At 40.0% G+C, this 22,287-nt stretch overlaps 1 protein-coding gene across 1 annotated transcript in view; it reads left to right on the top strand.

Moving 5' to 3' along the window:
- Nucleotides 1–279: 279 nt before the first annotated feature.
- The window catches only part of adgrb3 (adhesion G protein-coupled receptor B3), a 110,694-nt gene continuing 88,686 nt past the window's right edge, over nucleotides 280–22,287 (top strand). Inside the window, exons 1-2 of the mRNA XM_008278742.1 lie at nucleotides 280–544; nucleotides 2,215–2,983. Coding sequence (XP_008276964.1) covers nucleotides 2,230–2,983 — 754 coding nt within the window. The 5' untranslated portion in view covers nucleotides 280–544; nucleotides 2,215–2,229. The remainder of the gene's footprint in view (nucleotides 545–2,214; nucleotides 2,984–22,287) is intronic.

Below are 22,287 nucleotides of genomic sequence, written 5' to 3'. Positions count from 1 at the left end.
GGTTTGCGCGACTTACTGGAGAAAACATATCCAAAAAAAAATAGAGGGGGAGAAAATTGAGACGTGGAGCCGAATTAATTTATGGTAATACTGTAAGAATTGCTCTCCTCTGCTCATCACTCCAAGAATTTCTTTTCCCCCTCTCTCTCTCTCTCTATCTCTCTCTCTCTCTCCCTCTCTCTCTCTCTCTTGTCTCTCTTCGGTCTTTTCTGCCTTTCTTCTTCCCCCCTTTTCTCTTCTCCTCTCTCCTCTCTCTCCTCTCCTCTCTCACCCTCTCCTCTCTCCCTTCTTTCTCGGTGGCTGTCGTGGTGTTGTTGCGCTCCGTTTTGATGGGAAAAACCCAGAAGAAGGAGAAGACGGGGGGATATGAGCGGCCAGACCGGAGTGTAACGCATTTTATTTTCATCCATTGAAGCATCTTGTTGCGCCGGACTTCTATTTGTCGGGAATGGGGAGTATTGATTCACTGGAGGGCTGCAGAATTTATTTATAAAGGATGTGGTCAAGTATGTTGGAAAAATAGCCATAGCTTCCGCAGTGTAAGGTAAGATTATTATGATTCGTATTATTACTAATATTATTATTGCATGATGTGATGCAGCTGAGGCACACGAAAAAAGAAAGAAAAAATCTTCATATGTCATCTGTCAGTTAAAGTTTAGCCACCCCTGTTAAATATTTGCCCTGTCTATTCAACACGACGGCTGTGGAGCGTTCATGCGCTCGCATTAGTCCGGGGTGCTTAACGGATGATTTTTAAGAGCTGATCTCTCTCTTAAGAGGCAAAAATCACTTTAAAGTGCCGAGCGTCGAACTGACACTGCATGAGATGGAGCTCCGTACGTGTCTCTATATTCAGATTTCCTCTCGAGATTGCTCTTAGAAGCCCGGCAATAAAAAAAAAAAATCAGTCTCTTGACGAGCGATTTCTCCAGAATACAGATTTTTTTTTTTTTCGTGCAGCCTTGGCCATGAATCGTAAGGATTTATCGCGGGCAAAAAAAAAAAAAAAAGCTGATCTAACTCAACACCGCGTCCACAAATCCATTTATTATTCTAATGTAGTGTGACGGACAGGTTGGATCGTTCCAACAGGGGGAGAAGAAGTTAGTGGCGCAAATTTATTATATTCCGTGGTAACTGGTATCTATAGCCTACTTTGGATTTGAACGCCTACACAAACACATACACACACACACACACACACACACAGTTTGAGACGCACACACACACACACGCGTGCACGTTCTGCTGTGACACTGCTCACAGCTGCATTGCCTGTAGGATTAAAGCAATCAGGACATCGCATTGCATTCTCTCTCTTTCTCCATCTCCCCCCCTCCTCCTCCTCTCTCTCTCTCTCTCTCTCTCTCTCCCTCTCACACACAAACACAGTTAGGAGCGCGCACGCACACATGCGAACACACACACACACACACACACACGCTGGCTCTTTATCAAATTGCATTGTCAAATATGTCAAGCCCTGAATTTCGGAGACATGCAGGTCGAGTGGTGGAAGCGCGCAAAGAGGAGAGAAGCCACGGTGACCAAGCAGACGCAGAGAGACGTTTTTTATTTATTTTTTTATTTTTTTTTGGTGTGCTGGTAGTCTGTGAATTTATCTCCCTCGTATTATCTAACTGTCCTGTAAGGAAACAGTCTAAATCACGAAGAATACGGCTAGGATTTTTATTTTATTTATTTATTTTTTGAACACACACAAAAAAAAATCCTGGTTTACTGCGTAAAATGAGCAGCACAACTCGTGGGCACCGCGCTGACTTGCGCACCCGCTTTTTTTCCCACTGTTTGTCTTTTGATGTCAGGGATTCTAAATAAGCTACATTTGAATATCTCCGGGGATTTGTGCCACACCAAATACGACCCAATTAATAATGTCTAAATGACTCACATTATTGCACCCACCTCCCTCGGTAAAATAAATAAATAAAGGCAGCACAAGCAACCACAAGGTGGCAATGTTTGCACAAAGTAAAGTGATGAAGGAGGCAGGATGAGATGCAAAAGACATGTTGCTGAGGTTAATGTGTCTTTTTTTTCCTCCCTTCTTCTTCTTCCCCTCTTTTCACGGCAGTATATATTAGAAACAATGTGAAGAATATCAGCTTACTACAGATGAACCGCCATGTTTTCTTGTGTGCTCTGCCTTAACATCCCTTTGTGTTCATCTCTCTTCGTCTCTCCTTGCAGGCCAAATGACATAGGATGAAGGCTGTTCGAAACCTGTTGATTTATATATTTTCCACCTATCTTCTGGTTATGTTTGGATTAACTGGTGCCCAAGATTATTGGTGTTCCACTCTGGTCAAAGGGGTCATTTATGGATCATATTCGGTGACTGAAATGTTTCCCAAGAACTATACAAACTGTACATGGACGCTGGAGAACCCAGACCCAACCAAATACAGCATCTACCTGAAGCTATACAAGCGAGACTTGAGCTGCTCTGAGTATTCTTTGCTTGCTTATCAGTTTGATCATTACTCACACGAAAAGATCAATGAGTTGCTGAAAGTCAACGAGTCTATAGTGTATCTGTGTGATTCAAAGAATATTTACGTATTTTTGCTGTACGACAAGAATTTCGTCCAACTCCGGAGAGTTTTCCCTTATGATTACAATGGATTGACGCCGCAGAAGCTGGATGAGGAGGAGAAGTCCATCGTGGAGTTTTTGGTGTTGAATAAGGCGAGCCCCAGCCAGTTTGGGTGTCAAGTGCTTTGTACGTGGCTGGAAAACTGCCTGAAATTAGAGAAAGGGACAGTGGAGACGTGTGGGATCGTGTACACAAAATGCACATGTCCTCAGCATTTAGGCGATGGAGAATCAGAGAGCATGCTCATGCTCAACAACGTGGTTTTACCTTTAAATCCACAAACGGAGGGTTGCTTGTCGCCCCAACTACAAGCTGGGCAGGTCTGCAATCTGAGCGCGGAAGTGAAACGGCCTCCTAAAGAAGGTGAGTATCCTGTCGTCTTCCTCTTTCATGCTGAAATAGCTGTAGATTTAATGGACCACTGTATGCATAGATAAGATAGTGATCATGTCAATAAAATGTGCACGTCAATCACTCCTATCTCTGCCCTAATTGCATGTTTGAAGTGTGATGGCCCATGAAACAAAGAGCACACATAGATATATGGACTGCAGTTGGCTCAGAAATGTGTCAACTTCAAGAACAAAGCTGCCAGAGGAGTTGGGTGTAGTAAAGACCACACCAGCACAAACCGAACCACCTAAAGGGGGGTCTTTCATTTGGTTGGACTGAATTCAAAATGCACTATCATTGCTGTGAATTTAAAATGGCTGTTTTTTTGTACACATCAGCACAGAGTTAAAATGGCTGCAAATCCAAAGATAATATATATCTATATCTATATTTTGTGTGTTTATACATTTATGTCAGTGTCATCCATACAAAGACCCAACAGTGGTCAATATGGACACATCCTTCATTTTCTATTGGCATCTGTGTCACACAGAATGATTGGGATCATGGATGCAGCAGAGTCCGATTGGATCACACTGCTCGAGCAATGCAACATTTAAAACTTTGCGGTTGAGATTTAAGAGTTTTGTCAAATCTGCAAAATGAATAATTTAACATTTTTATGTTCAATAAAAGAGTATCAGAGCTGTTCTGCAGGGATGCTGCTTGTTCAGTGTTGCCATAGAGCAATGCAACGTGTTTCTCACTGTATGTTGGAATTGAGCAAAAAAAAATCAACATAGTCAAAGGAAGGAAACGACATATTAGCTAGACCTGTTTTTAACCGTCTGTCATTCACACGTGTGCAGAAACACAGAGCAACACAGATCCACGCTCATTCACAGGTGGAAAGATGAATGAACATTAACCAGCAAGCAGCTATGATAAGGGTCATAATGATTCTGGGCATTCGTGTCACCAGCTTGCAGGGGGGAGGTTTTGTAGTTAACACATTCATGTAGCCTTTTTTTCTTTTTTTTCTCCCCTTTTTTTTTTTTTTATGAATTACAAAGAGAGCCCTACTTGACACATAACTGCTTGCATTTTAACAGATAGCAGAGGAAAAAAATAACAAAACCCCAGGGGAATATGCTACATACTTCAGAGGTGAGGTGCGTTTACCGTGAGACATAAAGGAGGGGCATTCATCACGGCACACTGAACCAAAAATAATGAGTCAACCTTCTGGATTTTTTTTTTTGGGGGGGGAAATAATGATGTCAGGAACGTTATGGAGCTTTCTCCCTTGTGGCACTTACCAAAAATAACAGTTACTATAATAGCACCCTGGATAACAGGTGGCAGTTTTCCTATCAAGAAGAACAGATGAATATTGATTGCAGTAGCTCAGCTGTTTAGTTGGCTCCTGCTAACCAACGCTACATGCTACATTTTGGAAGCATGATATTGGAACGCACACAAGCAGGATTTAAAAAAAAAAAATAGAAATGCTATACCTGAATGCTACTATGAGAAACTCCAAATTTCCACATGATTTATTAAGTGGCTAGCCTCCATCAAGTCAGATGATAAACCTATTTTGAGTGTCATTCACCTGCCCTTCCACTAGAGCCCTTAAGCAATAATGCACACGGTATCCGATGCAAATTACCATCGCAGTTCCGCCCGCAGTCGAGTAGCATGTGCAGCAAACAACAAAAAGTATGACTCAGCTGTGTATTTTGTCAGATAACTTCATCATTTAATGAATCTTCCGTCTATGTCACAAATACTACCAGGAAGCATTATGCTTATTTTCACTGGAAATTCTCCAAAATAACATTTGACATTTTTTTTTTTTTTCTATCAGCATGTTAATAACAGCTTAAGAGCACAGCTTATTTTTTCTCCCCCCCCTCTCTCAGAAGATTTTCCACAAGCTTCTATTTATAGGGTGGGTTGATGGGAGGTTTGAATAAATCCGTTTTCATCTGGATAACGGGGAGATCACCACTGGGTTTAAAAGAGCACTGTGTCTCCTGTGGCATCACGGTGACAGAGTGGGTGTTCCTGATGAAGAATAAAGCATTACAAACAGTCGACAAGAGCTCCATTTGATAAAATCGCGCGTCTTTGATCTTCTCAGTTCCTGGTAGAGGATGGCTTCAGAGCACATCAAAGAAAAGCAGGGCTGGAGGTTGTATACTCCAGCCATGCCACTGAAATACCCCCACCAGTGTTGCGCGTAGACGGGAGGACGGGGGGTGGTGGGGGATATCAACATTTTAAAGGTTAAAGCTCTTAACTATTTAGGGTGATTATTCAGACAAAAGACAGACCTCATTCCTTGATATTGTGGGATTTTTTGAAAACCACAGTGACACAATGGAATCCAGATGTACCACTCAGATGACTCATTTATGCAGTTTTATTTTTATCACATTCTCCTGTTTCATGAATAAAAGTTGTAAAAGGAGGCAGCACAGTGGCGCAGTGGCACTGACAGCAAGACAGATTTAATTTGCGATCTTTTTTTTTTTTTCTACCCTGTGTGTTTGTGTGGGTTCCCTTCCCGCATCCCACACAATCAAAATCAAGTAGGCTGATGACTCTGAGCTGCTTATAGGTGAATGAGTGGCTGGCTGTGTTCTGACTCTTTGATGTCCTCGGATTGACTCCAGCTAGAGTGACTGTAGAAAAAAAACCGCCTCACACATTCTCTATCCTGTCACAGATTTAAAGTAAGCACATAAAAAGGCATTCAGTAGCCAGACAGCACCTACAACCTGACATTTTCGACTATACTCTCACCTAGATGTGTGCCCTTTTCCTCATGCATCCTCTGCAGATGCTGATATTTTCATTTTAAGCTCCAAATCCTCAAACTTCACCCTGCACTGTTGAAAGCGTCTGCAAATTTCACTTGGCTCCGAGAAATAAACATTATCATGTGGCATTTTCTTGTTTTGTGGCTGAGCGTGCTTGTGTGCCCTCGGCTAAGGAAAAATGTATTATTCTTTGTCTCATTTGGTCGGAAGTTGCCGGGTTTTCAAAGCTCAGGGTCAAGGAGTGTCATTATCTGAGAGGATGCTTTGTTGCATGTCCTCCATGGTGATCACTGTTAATCAAGCCTCGAGCGGTGACGTTCACGTCAAGATCCATCGCTGTTATGAACACAGTTTGTTACAAACAACTGTGACACTTTTCTGTTGTCGCTGAAAAACTATTCGTACAAAACATTAACTTTAAAATGAAAAGGGCAATCATCCCAATGTTATTTTGATTCTGTCACATATTTTACTTCCTTTTTCCGTGCTGTCATTGAATTATTGTAAGGGGAAAAAAAGACAAACAATGAGATGCTTTCTGGAGATAAGGGGTTTATCATTTGTTTCAAGCCCAAAAAAAGCAACAAAAGAACTGAAGCTCATGTAAAATATTCATTTTAATATTTTATGAGTCCACAAACTAGGTCTCCAAATTCATTGTTAGAACAAGGTTAGAAATGACTCTGGCATCATAGTTGTGAATCCTGATCCTCTGTTTTCCACATGAGAGGAAACTGTTCACAATTGTGAATATTGATTTGACTCTCACATACAACATGTATAAGCTATATAAATTCTTTATTTGGATTTTCTAGCTTTTCTTTCAATAAAAAGGGTAATCAAATCAACTACCACTAAACCAAAAGAGGGATAGACATTTCACATTTCAGGAAAGAAAGAAAAAACTTAAAACACTTCACAGGACTATATGCAGATGCCCATTTGATCATTACAGTTTCTGACGACGCAGACCGTGCACCATGTGGGAAATGGCAATAGGATTTATTGGCAAATGAATTGTGTGTGAAGCGTTATACACTGTCACCCGCCAAAGTCCTGAGCACTGCAGCAGCTCAGCCTCGCTGCCTCACATAGTGAGGCCTTTTATTCACTTTGGATCTCAGTCAAGTCACTCAGTAGTCACACTGCATTATGCTCACCCCCATTGTTCAGTACACTTGGAGGCCATTTTAGTTCCAATTCAGTGAAGGAGAGAGCTCAGATCAACAGCACAGAATCTGTTTTATCTTAGACATGCATTATTTGTCTGTAGCTTTAGTAAATATCTTGAATATTCCATGTCCCAATCCCCCCTGAAATCCTAGGCTCGTTTATTGCACCTTTTAAGAATTGGAGAATTTTAGCCTGCTGTAAATATTGTTTTCATGTTTATCTCTTGGGGGGCTTTTTTTTTTTTGGAGGGGGGGTATTTTATCCTCCTTTTGTGTAGCCGTGCCTATTGTTTCAGTTCTTTCTGTTTTTCGTCTTCCCGAGGCTGCAGTGTTGGAATAGAAACGCTAAAGAAAGTTGTTGGTGAATGACAAGGTCAACACAAAAAGCTTGACAGACTGTAGGACCCTGAAGAATCAAAGAGACAGCGCCAGCCATCTTCTTTGTCCATTAACTGTGAATTAAATTTTGCACGATGACGATGATGCAGAGTGTGGAATGATTACGTTTTATGCTCTAATCAGTTACACAGCTTTGGGTCAGTTCCAGTCAGTTTTGTGAAACCTTTACAGAAAACTGCTAAAATGAGGTCAGACTCTACATGCAAAATTACTTCAGGATGCACAAGACTATCATTCCTAGGAAAAGATAATGAAGGTGAGTGAGCGGTTCTTTTCTGTGTGGGTCCCCAAACTATACATATAAAAACTGTCCATTTCTCAAATGGCCCGGCGGCCATTTCTGCAGATAAAAATTCATGAGGCTCTGTGACTCCTAAGTGATTTTACACAATGATACAGAACCACAAACAGTGTTGTCATGTTTGAAGGTCTGCTCAAACCGCTCACACTGTCACACATGGATGCAAATGGGCTCTTTGGAAACATAAAAGTCTAAGTTTTTCAGCTGTTACGAATTGATGACACAGTAAAGCATGAGGTCCACCACATGAGGCTTGAGATCACAAAGATAAAACTTTTACAGTTATGCATGATACCAAATAGCACTTTCTGATAATTACATTATCATAGGTCATGGATGGTAGCCTATTTTCCAAGTTAGCCTCATACAACACGAGACTGGGTCCAAATGGAGCAGTGTAATTTCCTGGCAAAGTTCATTTCATTTTGGTTGTTTGATTTCATTTCATAGGGGGGTGACACATATTTCTGTGCAGCAAACATAGTTCAGCAACATATTTCAGCCACGAAACATACTTTTTTTTCCTCTTTTTTTTTTTTCTAACCTTGAAACATTTTTACATTTAACATTCACAGCAGGCCTAGCAGTAATTCTGACAATGACAACCAGGCAGCGGGGTGGATGCAGATCAGCTGCGGATACAGTTGTTCATTTGACACGGATTGGTGATCTCAGTCCTGAGGCTCTATTTCAGTAGCATGACAATTCTAAGTCAGAGTGATAACCTTCCACTACATAGTCAGACTCTGCTCTGCAAAACTGCCTCAGAGTAAATGAAAGCCTTGTGTTGTCACAACTGAACTGCTGACAGGATGCAATGAAATGCAGCGAGTCTGCAAGGAAACCCGGAATACAATTCAGAAAGTGAGGACGTGATTTGCAGTTTTGCGACATGCAGAGAGCATTACACGGAAAGAACTGGTGAATGTATACTGAAAAAAAAAAGATAAAATGCATCTCATATGCAAAAAAGAAAAAAGATATAGCACAAACTACCTACAAATTAAAAGACAGATCTGTGCTGACTAATCTAAATTTGAAATGTTTGTATTCCTAGTTGGTCATTCTTAAAGTATTATTAATAATTCAGAAATATTGAATATATATGTTGTTTATTGTCCTGATGCCTTCATGTCCAAGTTGTGTTTTACTGCTTTAATATTTAATTTTGACAATTCATATACTATAAAGTGGCTTATTCTCTGTCAGTGCATCCAGTTTTGTGGACTCATTATACATTTTGTACAATACTAACCTAAAAAGTAACTACTAACTATATGTCAAGTGGAAGTTCTTCAAATTTATATTTAGCTTAACTACAGTCGACCACAGAAAATTACATGATAAAGCAAAGTAGCCCGAAATTCCCAGAAACTGGTTCAAACCATTTCTTGATTCAAATCAGGGTTCATCTTCAGCTCTTTTGCAGTGTCATACTGGTGGCATGTCCCTCTTTCTTTAGCTTTACAGCCAACAGTAAATGCAATCGCAGTAAAGTTTGCGAGTGGCAGTTGTTGCCCATAATACTGTCATATTACAGCAGGAACTGTAATCAGAGTAATGGGTTATGTAATGCGGTATCTAATTCCGTGATGTGATGCAGCCACACCTCTTGTCCTCAAAACCGTAGTGCTTCACCAGTAAAATCCTGCATTAGCTCTGAGGAAACGTGCACGTCTGATTTATTAGTGTGGATACCCCACCTGTACGCTCGTGTCTTGTTATGAATTCCAAACCGTGGTAGATTTGTGTCCACGCCGCACCAGCTCCCACAACTACTCATAAATTCTTCTTGAAATGCCACAGATTCACCCGATTAGCATTCAAGCTCCCATTCAAATCATTCAGCTTTGCCTAATAAATAAAAATAGTACAAAGTAGCAAATCTAAGCCAGCACCGTGTTGCAGACAGTGGAAATGTGGAACTTGAGGCCAGTTTCACACACTGTTGACATTGCAGATGAAGAACAGTAAAACATATAGAGGTGAAACGTAGCAGTTCTGTACCTGCCAGTATTCACATCAATATTTTAACATTTCTTACATGCGTACATAATCCAAGTTACTCCACTGTAGTAAACAGCACTGAAAGATTTGTGAGGTGATGCCACTGTAGAAGGCTGTCGTGTGCAATGAGTACATTAAAATGACTACATTTAAGATATAGCGTTTGTTACAGGTTTTTTTGGATTTTCCACTGCAGAGAACTTATTTTACATCTCATTATGTTTTGCACACTGCCGTCGCATCACTTTTGTCGTAACGTGTGCATGGCCTCCAAACAGAATGCTGCTGCACTGCTTCATCGCCGGCACAACAGCCAATACTTATCATGAATGGAAACATTTCCATTTGTAATTGCAAGTCTTGCTTTGACATCACAGCGCGTCCAGTCTCTATTTTGCAATTTATGAGTTAATGATAAGTGGACCCCATAAATCAAAGGAATAGCCACTGTTGTGATCTTGTTTCCTTTGACTTCAAAAAGGTTTCTATACGAATGCAAACATAGCACATAATGAATCCGTGCTGATGAAGACGACGGTCTCGTCTTCTTATTATACAAATTAGATTTCTTTATTGCTATCGTATGCATTATTCAGCACAATGTTTTCTGATTTCCTGCCATAACAAAAGAAAATATTCCTGTAGTCTACTTCAGGAGAGACGAGGGAACACGATGAACTTGATTCCATTATATCCAGCTAGAACTCGCTGTGAAATGAAGGTTTGGTATCTTTGCTTCACAGCAGAAAGGGAGCGATTCAGCTCATTGTAAAAACAAATTTGGACAACAACAATTGTGATTCTCATGTGACAAATTCATTTAGAATGAAAAATCCTTCCAAGCAAGCCTCAACAACCACACTATTCATCCTTCTAAGAAAACATGAACAACATCCACATGAGTCTGCTGCAGCTTTTTCTCTGCAGCGCTGAAGCAAGGAATCTTTGAAGCTCTCAGTGTGGATAAACACTGTCAAATGTCTTGAACATTTTTTTCTACATTTAAACAAAATAAATAAAAAAAAGCTAAAAAAAAAAAAAAAAAAATTCATATTCTAACTTTTGTGTGGGATGGCTTAGTGTGGCAAATTTTTATCAAGCTCTTGTTGTGTGTTGCCAGAGATTTTAATGTGAATTATGCACTGCTTTCAGCCTCTCAGTTGCATGCTCCTGCATTTCAACCCAGTTAGTTTTGGCCTGTCACTGGATGGCTATTTCAGCCCACAGAGGAGAAGCATTTGCATAAACATCCACCCACAAAACCTGGCAAATGAGTCTGTCACTCAAAAACACTGTCTATGTGGGAAAGTGGAGGCAAAATCCAATTTTTTTCTCGAGGGGCTTCTGTAGCTGCTCTCACTGGCAGTCCCTCTGCAGGGTATGGCAAGTGTCCTCATGTAGCTGTAATGGATGCTGCCTTTAAACTTACATGGTATACTATGATCTGGGGCAGCGTACAGTACACACTTACATAATCGCTGTTGCCCGTGTTGTTGACGCATCTTTAAATGTTTAGGAATTTAGGAATTAAACCTGCATTTTTCATTATAATATTAATCGCATACCGATTTCTAACGATGACGTCAATCAGATCTTTCGTGCTGATACCTGCTATTTGAAAATTCTGTCCGTAATGCAGTTTTGTGGTCAAGGGCATGAGCTCAAGGTAAATGCCATTTAATTATTCACATGTTTCGTCCTCTCGGCTCCAAATTGTCATTCTTTTCTAATAATGCCAGAGATTGGGAAATCCAAACTGATGCGGATAAACAAAATCCCGACTGAATACAAGAACACAAACAAAATCCCTGCACCTGCCTTCACTTCACTATTTGTATCAGGTGCCCTTTCTTCCATCTTTTCCAAATACAGTTCTTGTTTTGCTTATAGAGTAATGTGATCCATTTCCTAAAAAAGAAAAAGAAAGAAAGAAGGGCAAAAAGATTACATTGAAAGTAGTAGGATTTAAAAAAGAATGTAACTAATTTAATAAAAGATGCTAAATGTAAGGAAATAAGACAAGTATATTGAAAGTTTTTCATTTAACAGTGTCAGTGTTCAGGCAGAAGGTGCTCTGTCTAAACAAAGTGCATTTACTAACCTTAACAAGACTTTTTAACAGCCATCTTTGAATGACAAGACTGGGGTTTATTATGTGAAAGGATAACAACAATAAACTAAACTGAATTTAATTTCCAGAGTTTAGAACACAGTGCTATAACAAGTAAACTAAAATGTACAACAAATGACAGCATAAATACGTAACCCTCCTATTACCTTCACATTTACTGACATCTTTTATCCTTGGGTTCAATTTGACCCCAGCAATTTCCTCCAGAAGATATCATAATTAAAATTGGTGCCCAAGTTTATGTGTACAAAGCCCTATAAATAAACCTGCAAAAAATATGTCAGTGACTTATTTAGAGATGTTAAACACTGAATGGGGTCAAATTGACCCCAAGGATAACAGGAGGGTTAAATTGAAAACATTCATGTTACTTTTTTGCTGTGATTAGTGAGATGTTCTGGATTGATCCACCAGCATATCACGGTAATGGGAAAATCAAAGCTTCCGTCTAATTGGCTCAGTTTGTGTAATTATCAGGTCGAAACAATACAAACCCAAATATCTTCACTTCTTTGATTCTTTAAGAATTGCTGATGCTCTGTTCAAAATGCAGAGCTGTTGTTTTTGTTTGTTTGTTTTTGTGACTTTAAGGCTTACAAGTATTAATTGTAAATTCAAAATTTTGAAAGAAAGGTCTTTCAAATGGCAGCACCTGACACATGCATCCATGGGATATTTCAGTAACAGCCATCACTAACTGAGACAGCTGACATTTGTTTGCACTGCCTGCATGTTTCCATGGAGCATTGTGGTTATTAAGCTCCTCTCATTGTAAGGAGAAGTGTTATGTAACATAGAATGAGATTCAGAAATTATCACTCTGCAACACTCTTGTGCCAAATTGTCAGGCTGTCCGCGGCTCTGTCCTTCATAGCACGGAGAGAGCGGGCCGCCAGTGGATCTCTTCTGATAGTCTATTATAACATAATAATAATGGCGAGTAATGTAAGTAAAGTAAGTCAAAAAAAGTGACGCACAAACCTATTATTTTAAGAGGTCCATTTGTTTCAGCGCTTGACATGAATCCGCCTTATTATACATTTAAATCACCAGGTCAGAGAGTTGTGAAAGAGAAAGAAAAAAAAAATGGTGCTTACATTAAGAGTATGTGTCATTGAAATGTCTAAGTAGCTGCTACTTTCTGAAAAAATGTGTGTCTTAGTTTTACTATTAGGTTTGTTTTGTGCTGTTGTTAACCTGGTGATCCTGAATATAATAACCGATTATATAAAATGGAAGGGGAGCCATTGTTTCCTTTACTGCAGGTGTTTCTTGTCAATAGAGGTGGCATCCAAATTTGATTTGCTGAGTAAAATAACAAGCTTGAGTAGAAGTAATTGGAGGGTATACTCATTGTGGACCTGAGGATATTTGGCATTTCCAGATCAGAATTATAATTTCACAGGGGAACTTAATTTACAAGTCAGATTTGAACCACATTCATGGCTCTGCCAAAATCAGATTTGAGGAGGATTTCTGGACACTCTTGTGTGTCACAGTCTGCCTGTTTAAATCAGATTTCGAACTATCCTTTACACCACTGGCAACCAACACACAACACTGATGTCAAATTCAGAGCATGGTTAGCCTGCCAACATTGCTGCACATCTTAAACTCGTCTGTCAGCGATGCTGTCTGGTGCGGTGGCAGAGTTCTGCACCACAAGTAGATATTGCTGTGGCAGAAAGAGAAAAATGGGCCTGCAGCATGATGGTCTTACTCTGCTCCGTCAGTTACCACATCTACACATTACAAAGACCTTCCTATAGCAACCGGAGCAGACGGCTTCACAATGCCACAACATATAATGCCTAATCGATCACTTACAAATTGCAGTGTGGGCAGTTATCCCTGAAATTAGATTGGAGACACAAATGTGATTTTCTAGCCATCTGCAGATAACTTTTATCCCTCGTCTTTGCTGTTGCCATAAATGTAAATCACCTTACACTGATAAGCCACAACATTAAAACCAGCTTGTGTGGGTCCCCCTCATACCACCAAAACAGCTCTGATCCATCAGACCATGGACCTCTGAGGGTGTCCTGTGGTGTCTGGCACTGGGACGTTGGCAGTAGGTTCTTTTGGTCCTGTGGGTTGCAGGGTGGGGCCTGCATGGATCCGTCTTGTCCCAGCACATGCTTGATGCTTGATCTAATTGGGATCTTGGCAGTTTAGTCAATGCCCTGGGCTGTTTGTCACATTCCTTGAGCTGTTCCTGAGCAGTTTTCATGGTGTGACAGAATACATTGTCCTGCTGGGGAGGCTGCTGGTTTTGGGGTGTAGCATTGCCACAAGGGGAGGGGTTTACTTAGTCTGCAACTAGGCTTAGGTGGGTGAACACGTGTCAAAGTAACAGCACCCAAGCATTCCCAACGGAACAGTATATTCTAACGAGATGATCAATGTTATCACCTTCGCCTGTCAGTGGTTTTAATGCTGTGCTTGATCAATGTATACGTGGGGGTCGTTGTTGAAGCCTTTGATGCCATGATACAAGGATTTCAACAACTAATCAGACATTTTTTAACCATCATCCAACGTGTTTGGTTTATATCAGGCAAACAAAAATCCTTGATCAAGACAAGGGAAAGGTTATGTGCATGTTAGTCATGGGAGTCTACCTTTCTAGCATCTCTGTGAAGCAGTACTTAGAGTAGGTTTAGACTGGATTACTAATGTCAGCTTGCTATCAGTGCAAATGATAACATGCTGACGTCTAGCAGATTGCAAATTTACTTTTCGCCTGTTAGCTTGTTAGCATTGGAAGCCCAGTTACATACAGTACAGCTTAAATTGCAATTCAAAAGTAGTCCAAAATGTGCACACTGGTACAATAACTATTAATACTTTATTTATGTTTTATGTTGTTTTATTGTGGAGCCCTCTGTGAATGTCAACATGCAGCCAAAAATTTGCGACTACGGTCCGCACTGCAAGCACGCCAACGGTGCATGTGCCAGAAATACATGCGCTTAAAACAAATGTTTGGTATGAGGAGAGTCATCCACGCTTTTATAGTTTATCATTAAAAGAGTTGTCATTTTAGTCGTAGCTGTTGGACTTTGGAGGTGCTTTGATTTATACATGCTGTCTATCGACAAGCACAGTAGGAAGTACTAAGTTCTCCAGAAATCCTGTTCTGTTTTTGCCCAACTGTTAGATCTGTATGTATTTTTCTGTATTTGATATGAGGGAAAATACAGCCTTCTTCTTAGTGTACCACTGTGTACCTGTTGCAGTGTGAGTCGCACCGTATGCTCACATTGATTTGAGCTCACACATGCATAAAGCATGAATTGGCTCTTAGTCTTAAACAGGATTTCCACCCCAGGAGATTGGGGTTTCAATTCACTTTTATTTATACAGTTATATTTTATTTATATGTTATATTTTAACATGCTGCAAGGTGACTCGGTGCTCAGCATCATCGCCTCGCAGCTAGAAGGTCGCCGGTGAGGACACCCGGGATCTTTCTGCGTGGAGTTTGCATGTTCTCCCCGTGCAGTGTGGGTTCTCTCCGGGTTCTCCGGCTTTCCCCCTCAACATGTTGAGGTTAATTAGTGATTCGAAATTGTCCGTAGGTGTGAATGTGAGTGTGCTTGGTTGTCTGTCTCTAAGTGTAGCCCTGCGATAGACTGACGACCTGCCTTCGCCCTACGTCGGCTGGGATTGGCTCCAGCCCCCCGTGACCCTAGTGAGGATTAAGCAGAGTATAAATAATGGATGGAACTCAACATATTCAATGTTTCTTTTGGATTTGAGCTAGCACTTAGCAACAGTGGGAACACCCCCTTTACCAGGAAGAAACCTCCAGCAGAACGAGGCTCCGGGAGGGCAGCCATCTGCCTCAACAGGTTAGGGTGAGGGTGAAGGGGAGAGAGAGCAGAACAGACAACCAGTGTATAAGAGAAGAATAAACACTTTGTTGGTTGGTGAGGCCAGTAATTGCGGATCACAAACATGTAGCTCCGCAGCCAGAGATACCTGCAGAGAGGACACAACACAAGCTACGGGAGAGAGAAGACACAAATTACCGACATGCAATGGTGGCATATAAACGTAACAAGGGAGAAAGAGAGGAGCGAATAGGACAGGTGCTCAGTGCATCATGGGAAGTCCTAGAGCAGTCTGTGCCTGTAGCAGCATACCTAAGAGATGGTTTGGGGTCACCTGAGCAGCAACTATAACTAACTGTAAGCTTTATCAAAAAGGGAAGGATTGTGTCCTGTGAAGGATTTTTATTTTTAGAATTAAGTTTTGCTTTTGCTTGCTGGGTACTTTCCTTTTCACTTGCTGTTTGGCTGGGTTTAGGCACCATAATTACTTGGTTAGATTTCAGAAAATATCACGGTTTGGACTAAATTAAACCCTTCTACAAAGCTGATCACATGTTAGAAACTTGGGTAGATGTAGGCACTGAAACTGCTCTGTTAGGTTTAGGAAAATATCATGGTTTAAGTTCAAATATGACCCTTTCAAAACATATCTGAAGCTCTTTAATCTTCTGGATGAGTCCAGCCCCATCTGATGTACGGTTGGTTGACTGAAAAGGGGTAACTGTTGGAGAACAGTGTAATAAATGGCAAAGAACTGCAACTCAGTTTGAGAATGCAGTTCAGTTGTATAGGAACGCAATTTTTGGTAGACAGGTTAAGTGGTACCAAAGACTGCTGTTGTGGTTGAAAGAAAGCTGTTGTTAAGCACACAAACCCATGCCCTCTGGTGAAACTGTCATTTACTTTGTTTTGTCATAAAAAAAAATCACTCTCCCCTGTTCTTGGACCCGAACATGAACATAGCTTATTTACACCTGCTTCGATAAATGACCCATGCTATGATTTTTCCCGAGAGGACAGTCTCTTTGTTCTCCAGTATTAATTTCGCAGCAACCTACAAAATGAAATGAAATGAACTACTATTTTTACATTGTGAAGAAAGTACTTACTCGACCCGAGTGTTTAATATCGTGAACGTGCTCTTTTCCTTAATAATCCTTAATTGTTAATTGACTCACAGTCTCCTTGAAGTCTCAGTGGCAACATCACTATGAGATCTCTAAATAATATGAGCAAATCGCACTTCAACAAATTAGTGAAAGTCTGCTGCAGGGAGTCCTACCCGTCCTGCCAATACAGACGACACGTCAGATGGCTAAATGCTCTCTGCAGTATTGTATTAAAAAAAGAAAGAGTTTCAGAGCACAGGAGTCATAATGGAATGTGACAGATAAATCAGAAGTACTTGGAAGATGGCTTTGGATGACTGAATCAATACTCTACCACCACAGCTAGTCCAGACTTCCCCCAAACCTGCTCTGATTTACTAGCGTCCAATAAAAGCCTTCAGTTGTGGCTCGCAATTTTTTATCTTCTGATACTGTTTGTAATTTCAGCTTTTGTGCATAGTTCCCATAACAAAATACACAGTGTTGTGAGAGATAAAAGCAAATATACAGTTCCGAGAAAGCACATCAATCACTTGTCATGTGAGATGCTGATTTACTTCTGAAAGAGTCGAGGATGATAAACTGCACGCACGTAGTCTAATATCAGGCTTTCCAATGTGAATAACAGTCAACTCCTATTTGTATGCATATTAATTGTAAAATTGTACGTTACCACCAGCTGGAAATGGTTCGTTTTGCTGACTGGTTAATGTTCTCACCTTGCTGCAATGGCGCACTGTGGACGTGTCCTCGGGGTGCGTTCAGTACATGGTGACATCACTGAGAGGTGCTTAGAGGAGCAACAGGGCGTACCTCTGATCACAACACCTGAACAAGGTCAGCGAAACAGGGATTTTCACCAAGCAGCATAAACATGTGACACTAACCACTATGTAGATGCAGCCTGTGCATTATTTTGCTACATACATTGTTTTGTCATCACTCGATCAGTGAGCACATAATTGCTCACAGAGTCAAGGGCTTGATTTATAAAGCTGCATCTCCCAGCATGAACGACACCAACAAATAAATAAGTGACAGGGGAAAAAAAAAGGCTGAATAATCTCTGTCTAGTAGCGTTGATCCTGCGATGAAACACTCTAAGTTGAAGCACCGATGGCTGACGGAGTTCATCCGTTATTGCAGTTTCATGCAATATCAACCCATTGATTATACAAGAGACGAACCGAGCATAGTGAGTCAGGATCAACATTCCTCCCCCTGATGATGGAGACATCCAGTTTGGTGTTGGACAGAGTTTTCCATTATCTGCGTCACTTTTGGGGTTTAGTTAGTTGAACTTGTCTCCTCACACAGCTGATGTATGGGGAAAAATGATACTAGCAGTTGTAGAAAACGTATCAGAAATGTATTTCATACCGTACACTTCTTAAAAGAAAGCTTATGGTTTTAATGATTGACAAAAAAAATAAATACATTCAGGTCCATGTAAATGCAAATCAGGAGGTTAAGGGATTAGCCATAAGCATCACAGCATTTATATTTAATATTAAAAACCTTATACTTTGCTATGCTTCATGAACTCATCACCGTCTCTTAAAACAAATAATTTATGTGAGTAACCACTGCACTACATACATGATTATGATGTTTTGGTAGCTGGTAGTTCCAACTAGTAAAAGTTAATGTGTTTAAGGAAGCAAGTGACCAATAACTTATTATTTATGGACTGGTTTCTTGTTTGTATTTCCATTGGTTTTGCTGTCGACTTGAAGGCGTCTGCCCCTCTGAGTGTAGAGCAAATCAAACATGGCTGCCATGTAAATTCTGCGTTCACTTCTCTAATCTGTTTGGTCTTTGATTTGGTGCATTCAAAGACACCTTTGTTTCCAAAGGAAACATTAATAGACCATTTCTATGTGTGAAGCAGTTTTACAAGCCTTTGATATTGTCTCTTTGAAACACACATCTATGAAAAGAGGTCATGTGATACACAGCTGTTTTGTGTGTGTGTGTGTGTGTGTGTGTGTGTGTGTGTGTATGTATATTATATCAAGCTAATGAGTATAGAGCAAATGGCACGCAAGTGGTAATGTAGAAAATAATCGCTCTGTGATTCTTCGCCTTCCACAGAGCTGCAGTTGGTTTCTGTCACTATTAATAATCATTTCTTGCACTTCTGCTTCAGGATGACTCAGTATGGATTGCAAAATTGTCTTTTCTTGTACTATGCATTTGTGCCTGCTTTAAAAATTAAACCCAAGCGCAGTGCCTACAGAGTATATGTCAGAATGTAAATTATTCATGGCATGCATTGTCTGCCAGCATCTCTGCAATAATCGTGCGACAGTGACATTTAAATACATCAAATTACATTTACATAGTAAAAAAAAAACTACATATTTTTAAAGCATTCATGCAATGTGTTCATTTGTCTGCAGTGATTCTTACATTAATAATTAACATTGTATTTGTTTTCATTTTATCAGTTGGGTGTGTGTTATGACAAGGGTGTGGCAGGAATCCTGCTCAGTTTTCACAATTCTGCAGCCGCTGTGTGTTTGGAAAGCAGAATCAAGTGCGAGACACCATGAAAACTATAAACCAAAGCAGCTTCACCAGCCTATTTTGAATACTGAAGGATCCAACATCAGTATTCATTGTTCAAAGGCTTGCTCCCTGCTTTGCTCTAAAATGTCATCAGTGTCGGGATGATGGCTGGAGGTGGTCATCCTTGTGCGTCAACCGCTCATGTGATCACACACTCATACACAAAAACTCCTTTTCTTTGCCACATTCATCACAGCCAAAGATTATGAATCTGCCTTCATAGTTTGTGCACTAAATCTAAGAATAAAGAAAATCTTTAATGCAGTTGACGTGAATGCAGTGTACTTTTGGTGTGCCAGCAAAAATATTTTGATACACAGGTTTATGAATGCATTTATTCAAGCATCTATATTTGATGCTGTCCTATTTGAGGTGCTGGCACACAATGGATGCCACAGAAGAGTAATATTAAAGTAAATATCAAAACGGTTTATTGATTCCTTCCTTTCAAACCTATTTTTTTTTTTGTGTGTGAATAGAATGTTACCACTGCCGCAAAGAAGAAAACTATTTTTAGTAAGCTGAGGTTACGTAATCGAGGTCTGTAATAAGAGATTAGCAGCAATTTTATTTCAAATTCAACATCCGACATTTATCTTAAAATTACTCGGCTTTGTCATGTTGAAATATATGAAACAGGTATTTGTTGTAGCAGAAAGCCATACTTTTATTTGCTTTTATTTGGAGATTTTAATGTAAAAATTGTATCCCATCATCCTCATTTGATACAACACACCAAGCAAACCCTCATTTGTATGTGTGCAGAGAACAGTGGCAGCCGTTTAAATCGCTGCAAATGGATCGTACATTCATCGTGAGTGGTGTCGTGCTGTACAGGCATTTTAACCGCTGCTTAGCTGACAGACCCCCAGTTGTTATAAGTACGGCAGCATTCTCCTAATAAATTGACTTTGTAGAGTTATAAAGGGAAATGCACATGTTTAAGATTAGTATAACAATGTGAACGTAAACCCTCTTTTCATTAATGTCAGGCAGGTCAAATATCAAACTGTGCTGAATTCTATACTTCTGCGTTGGCGCACAAAAAAAAAAAAAAAAAAAGAGTTGATGGTGCAACGCAAATAGAACTTAGTTTGATGCAAACTCCCCTGCTAAAAAATAAGAAAACCTGCTTTTGTATAGTACGGGTTTGGCCATGCTGTGAACTAATTGTCAGGTTTGGTTTTGTTTTGTGTGATATTTTTATATATCCTGAAAAAAAATATGATTGAGGCAAAGCCAGAGGCGTTATTTGTACATGCTTGTGTGCATATAAAGTAGCAAGAGTGTTATTAATGGTGGGTAGGTGGCTAATTCTCTTTTCTCCTGATTAAAATATACCAAAAAAAAATTCCCCCAACAGTAGCTAACGTCTTTATTTGCACGAGCGATCAAACTGATTAGACCCATAATTTATTTGATGCAGGCTAATTGGGAAACTATGAACAACAGCAATTTATTTATCAAAGCTGATTAATGTATGTTGTATTATTGTATGTATATTACAAACAAGGTAAAAAAACAAACAAAGAAAAAATCAGGGGCTAGGGACAGAAAATGTACATTCATTTAGCAATTTCTCAGTGATATTTCATGTGCTGAAAACCATTGTTTGTTTATTTTTTTTATACGTGAATATTGTTTAATTTGAGTAAAATTTTACTGCTAATAAGTTGCATAACAAACAAAGTGTTCATTTTTCTCCTAAAATGTCCATTCACTGTTAAAGTGCTTATGTCCATAAGCATGGAAAATGTCATTATAGTTAGTGCTGCTGCAGGGCAACTAAGCATTGATAAAGGAATTTCAGGTTTCTTTAGGCACCAACACCTGGAACTGCTTATTGGTTTACTGCTCTATGGATACATTTATATGAAAATGTCTATACCCTCCAGCACTCTCACACAGCGATCTAAAGCTATCATTTAACAGGTGCTTCGGAGCTTTGAGATCCTCCAGTTTAAGAGCTCTGCTCCTCGTACCATCTTGCCTAACCATCAGCTCAGCGGTGTCCAAAGCTTGACTGTTGTGATGTTGTCTCAACAGTTACTGAAGTGCAATAATTGCAGCTTTCTTCTCTGATGTGAGGTGACAATTAGAGGAAGGGAGCGAAGGAAGAGGATTAGCTGTGAGAGTGAGAGAACTCTTTGCCATTTTGGCAATGGGAACATACACATACTGAATTGCGGGAAAAATCAAAGGATTTTGTAAACATTGTTCTTTGTGGGTGTCAAGAGATGCAGTGCTGAGTTTTCTTTTTTTTTTCTCTGAGCGGCTCCAGATAAGGCTTGAATATATTTTCATACGATTACAGAAGCTTATTGTGCTGCCTTTTGTCTTCCAGTTTCACTTTGGACATTACACAGTTGAGAAACTGTAAAGTATCTAGTATATCTCTGACCCGAGTGACAAATGAAAAATGAAGATGCATGATTCCGTTATCTGTGTTCTGAGCAGACTGAAGAATTACAATAAGCCCTAGAGGTCAGGGTCAGTCGGCGGATGCAGAGATTGCTCATCCTAATGTCAGCGCTTATCACAGCAGCTTGTTCCAAAGTGTCCACGTCTGCATGACCCTATTATGGTAAGTCTCTATCCATAAGGCCTCAGTGTTTTGTCCATAAGGTGAATTTCGCCCTTCATTTGCCATTATGGTCTCTGGTCTCCAGTCTGCTGTGCACTTCTTGTAATTTGCCCAGTTTACAGATCGCTGATTGGAAGTGTCTTTCTCAGAGCTATATTAGCTGTGACATATGTTGCTGGCACAGCAGTAAAGAGTGGACAAGAGATGTTAATGGGTTACAGATTATTGGTGGATACAAAACCCACTGCTGGTAAAAAGAAAGAACAGAAACTCGAGACAGAATTGAATCAATAGAATGTTTAAAGGCCCTGAAAAACGATTTTCTCACTCTCTTTCTAACTATGAGAAATGGGGTCCTGCACAAACATTAGATTTCTCGGGCCAACGCTGAAA

The sequence above is a fragment of the Stegastes partitus genome, unplaced genomic scaffold (genome assembly GCF_000690725.1).
Source record: "Stegastes partitus isolate 25-593 unplaced genomic scaffold, Stegastes_partitus-1.0.2 Scaffold131, whole genome shotgun sequence".
NCBI lineage: Eukaryota > Metazoa > Chordata > Actinopteri > Pomacentridae > Stegastes > Stegastes partitus.
Note: the sequence above shows the minus strand (reverse complement) of the source record. Positions and strands in the feature narration are given on the sequence as shown.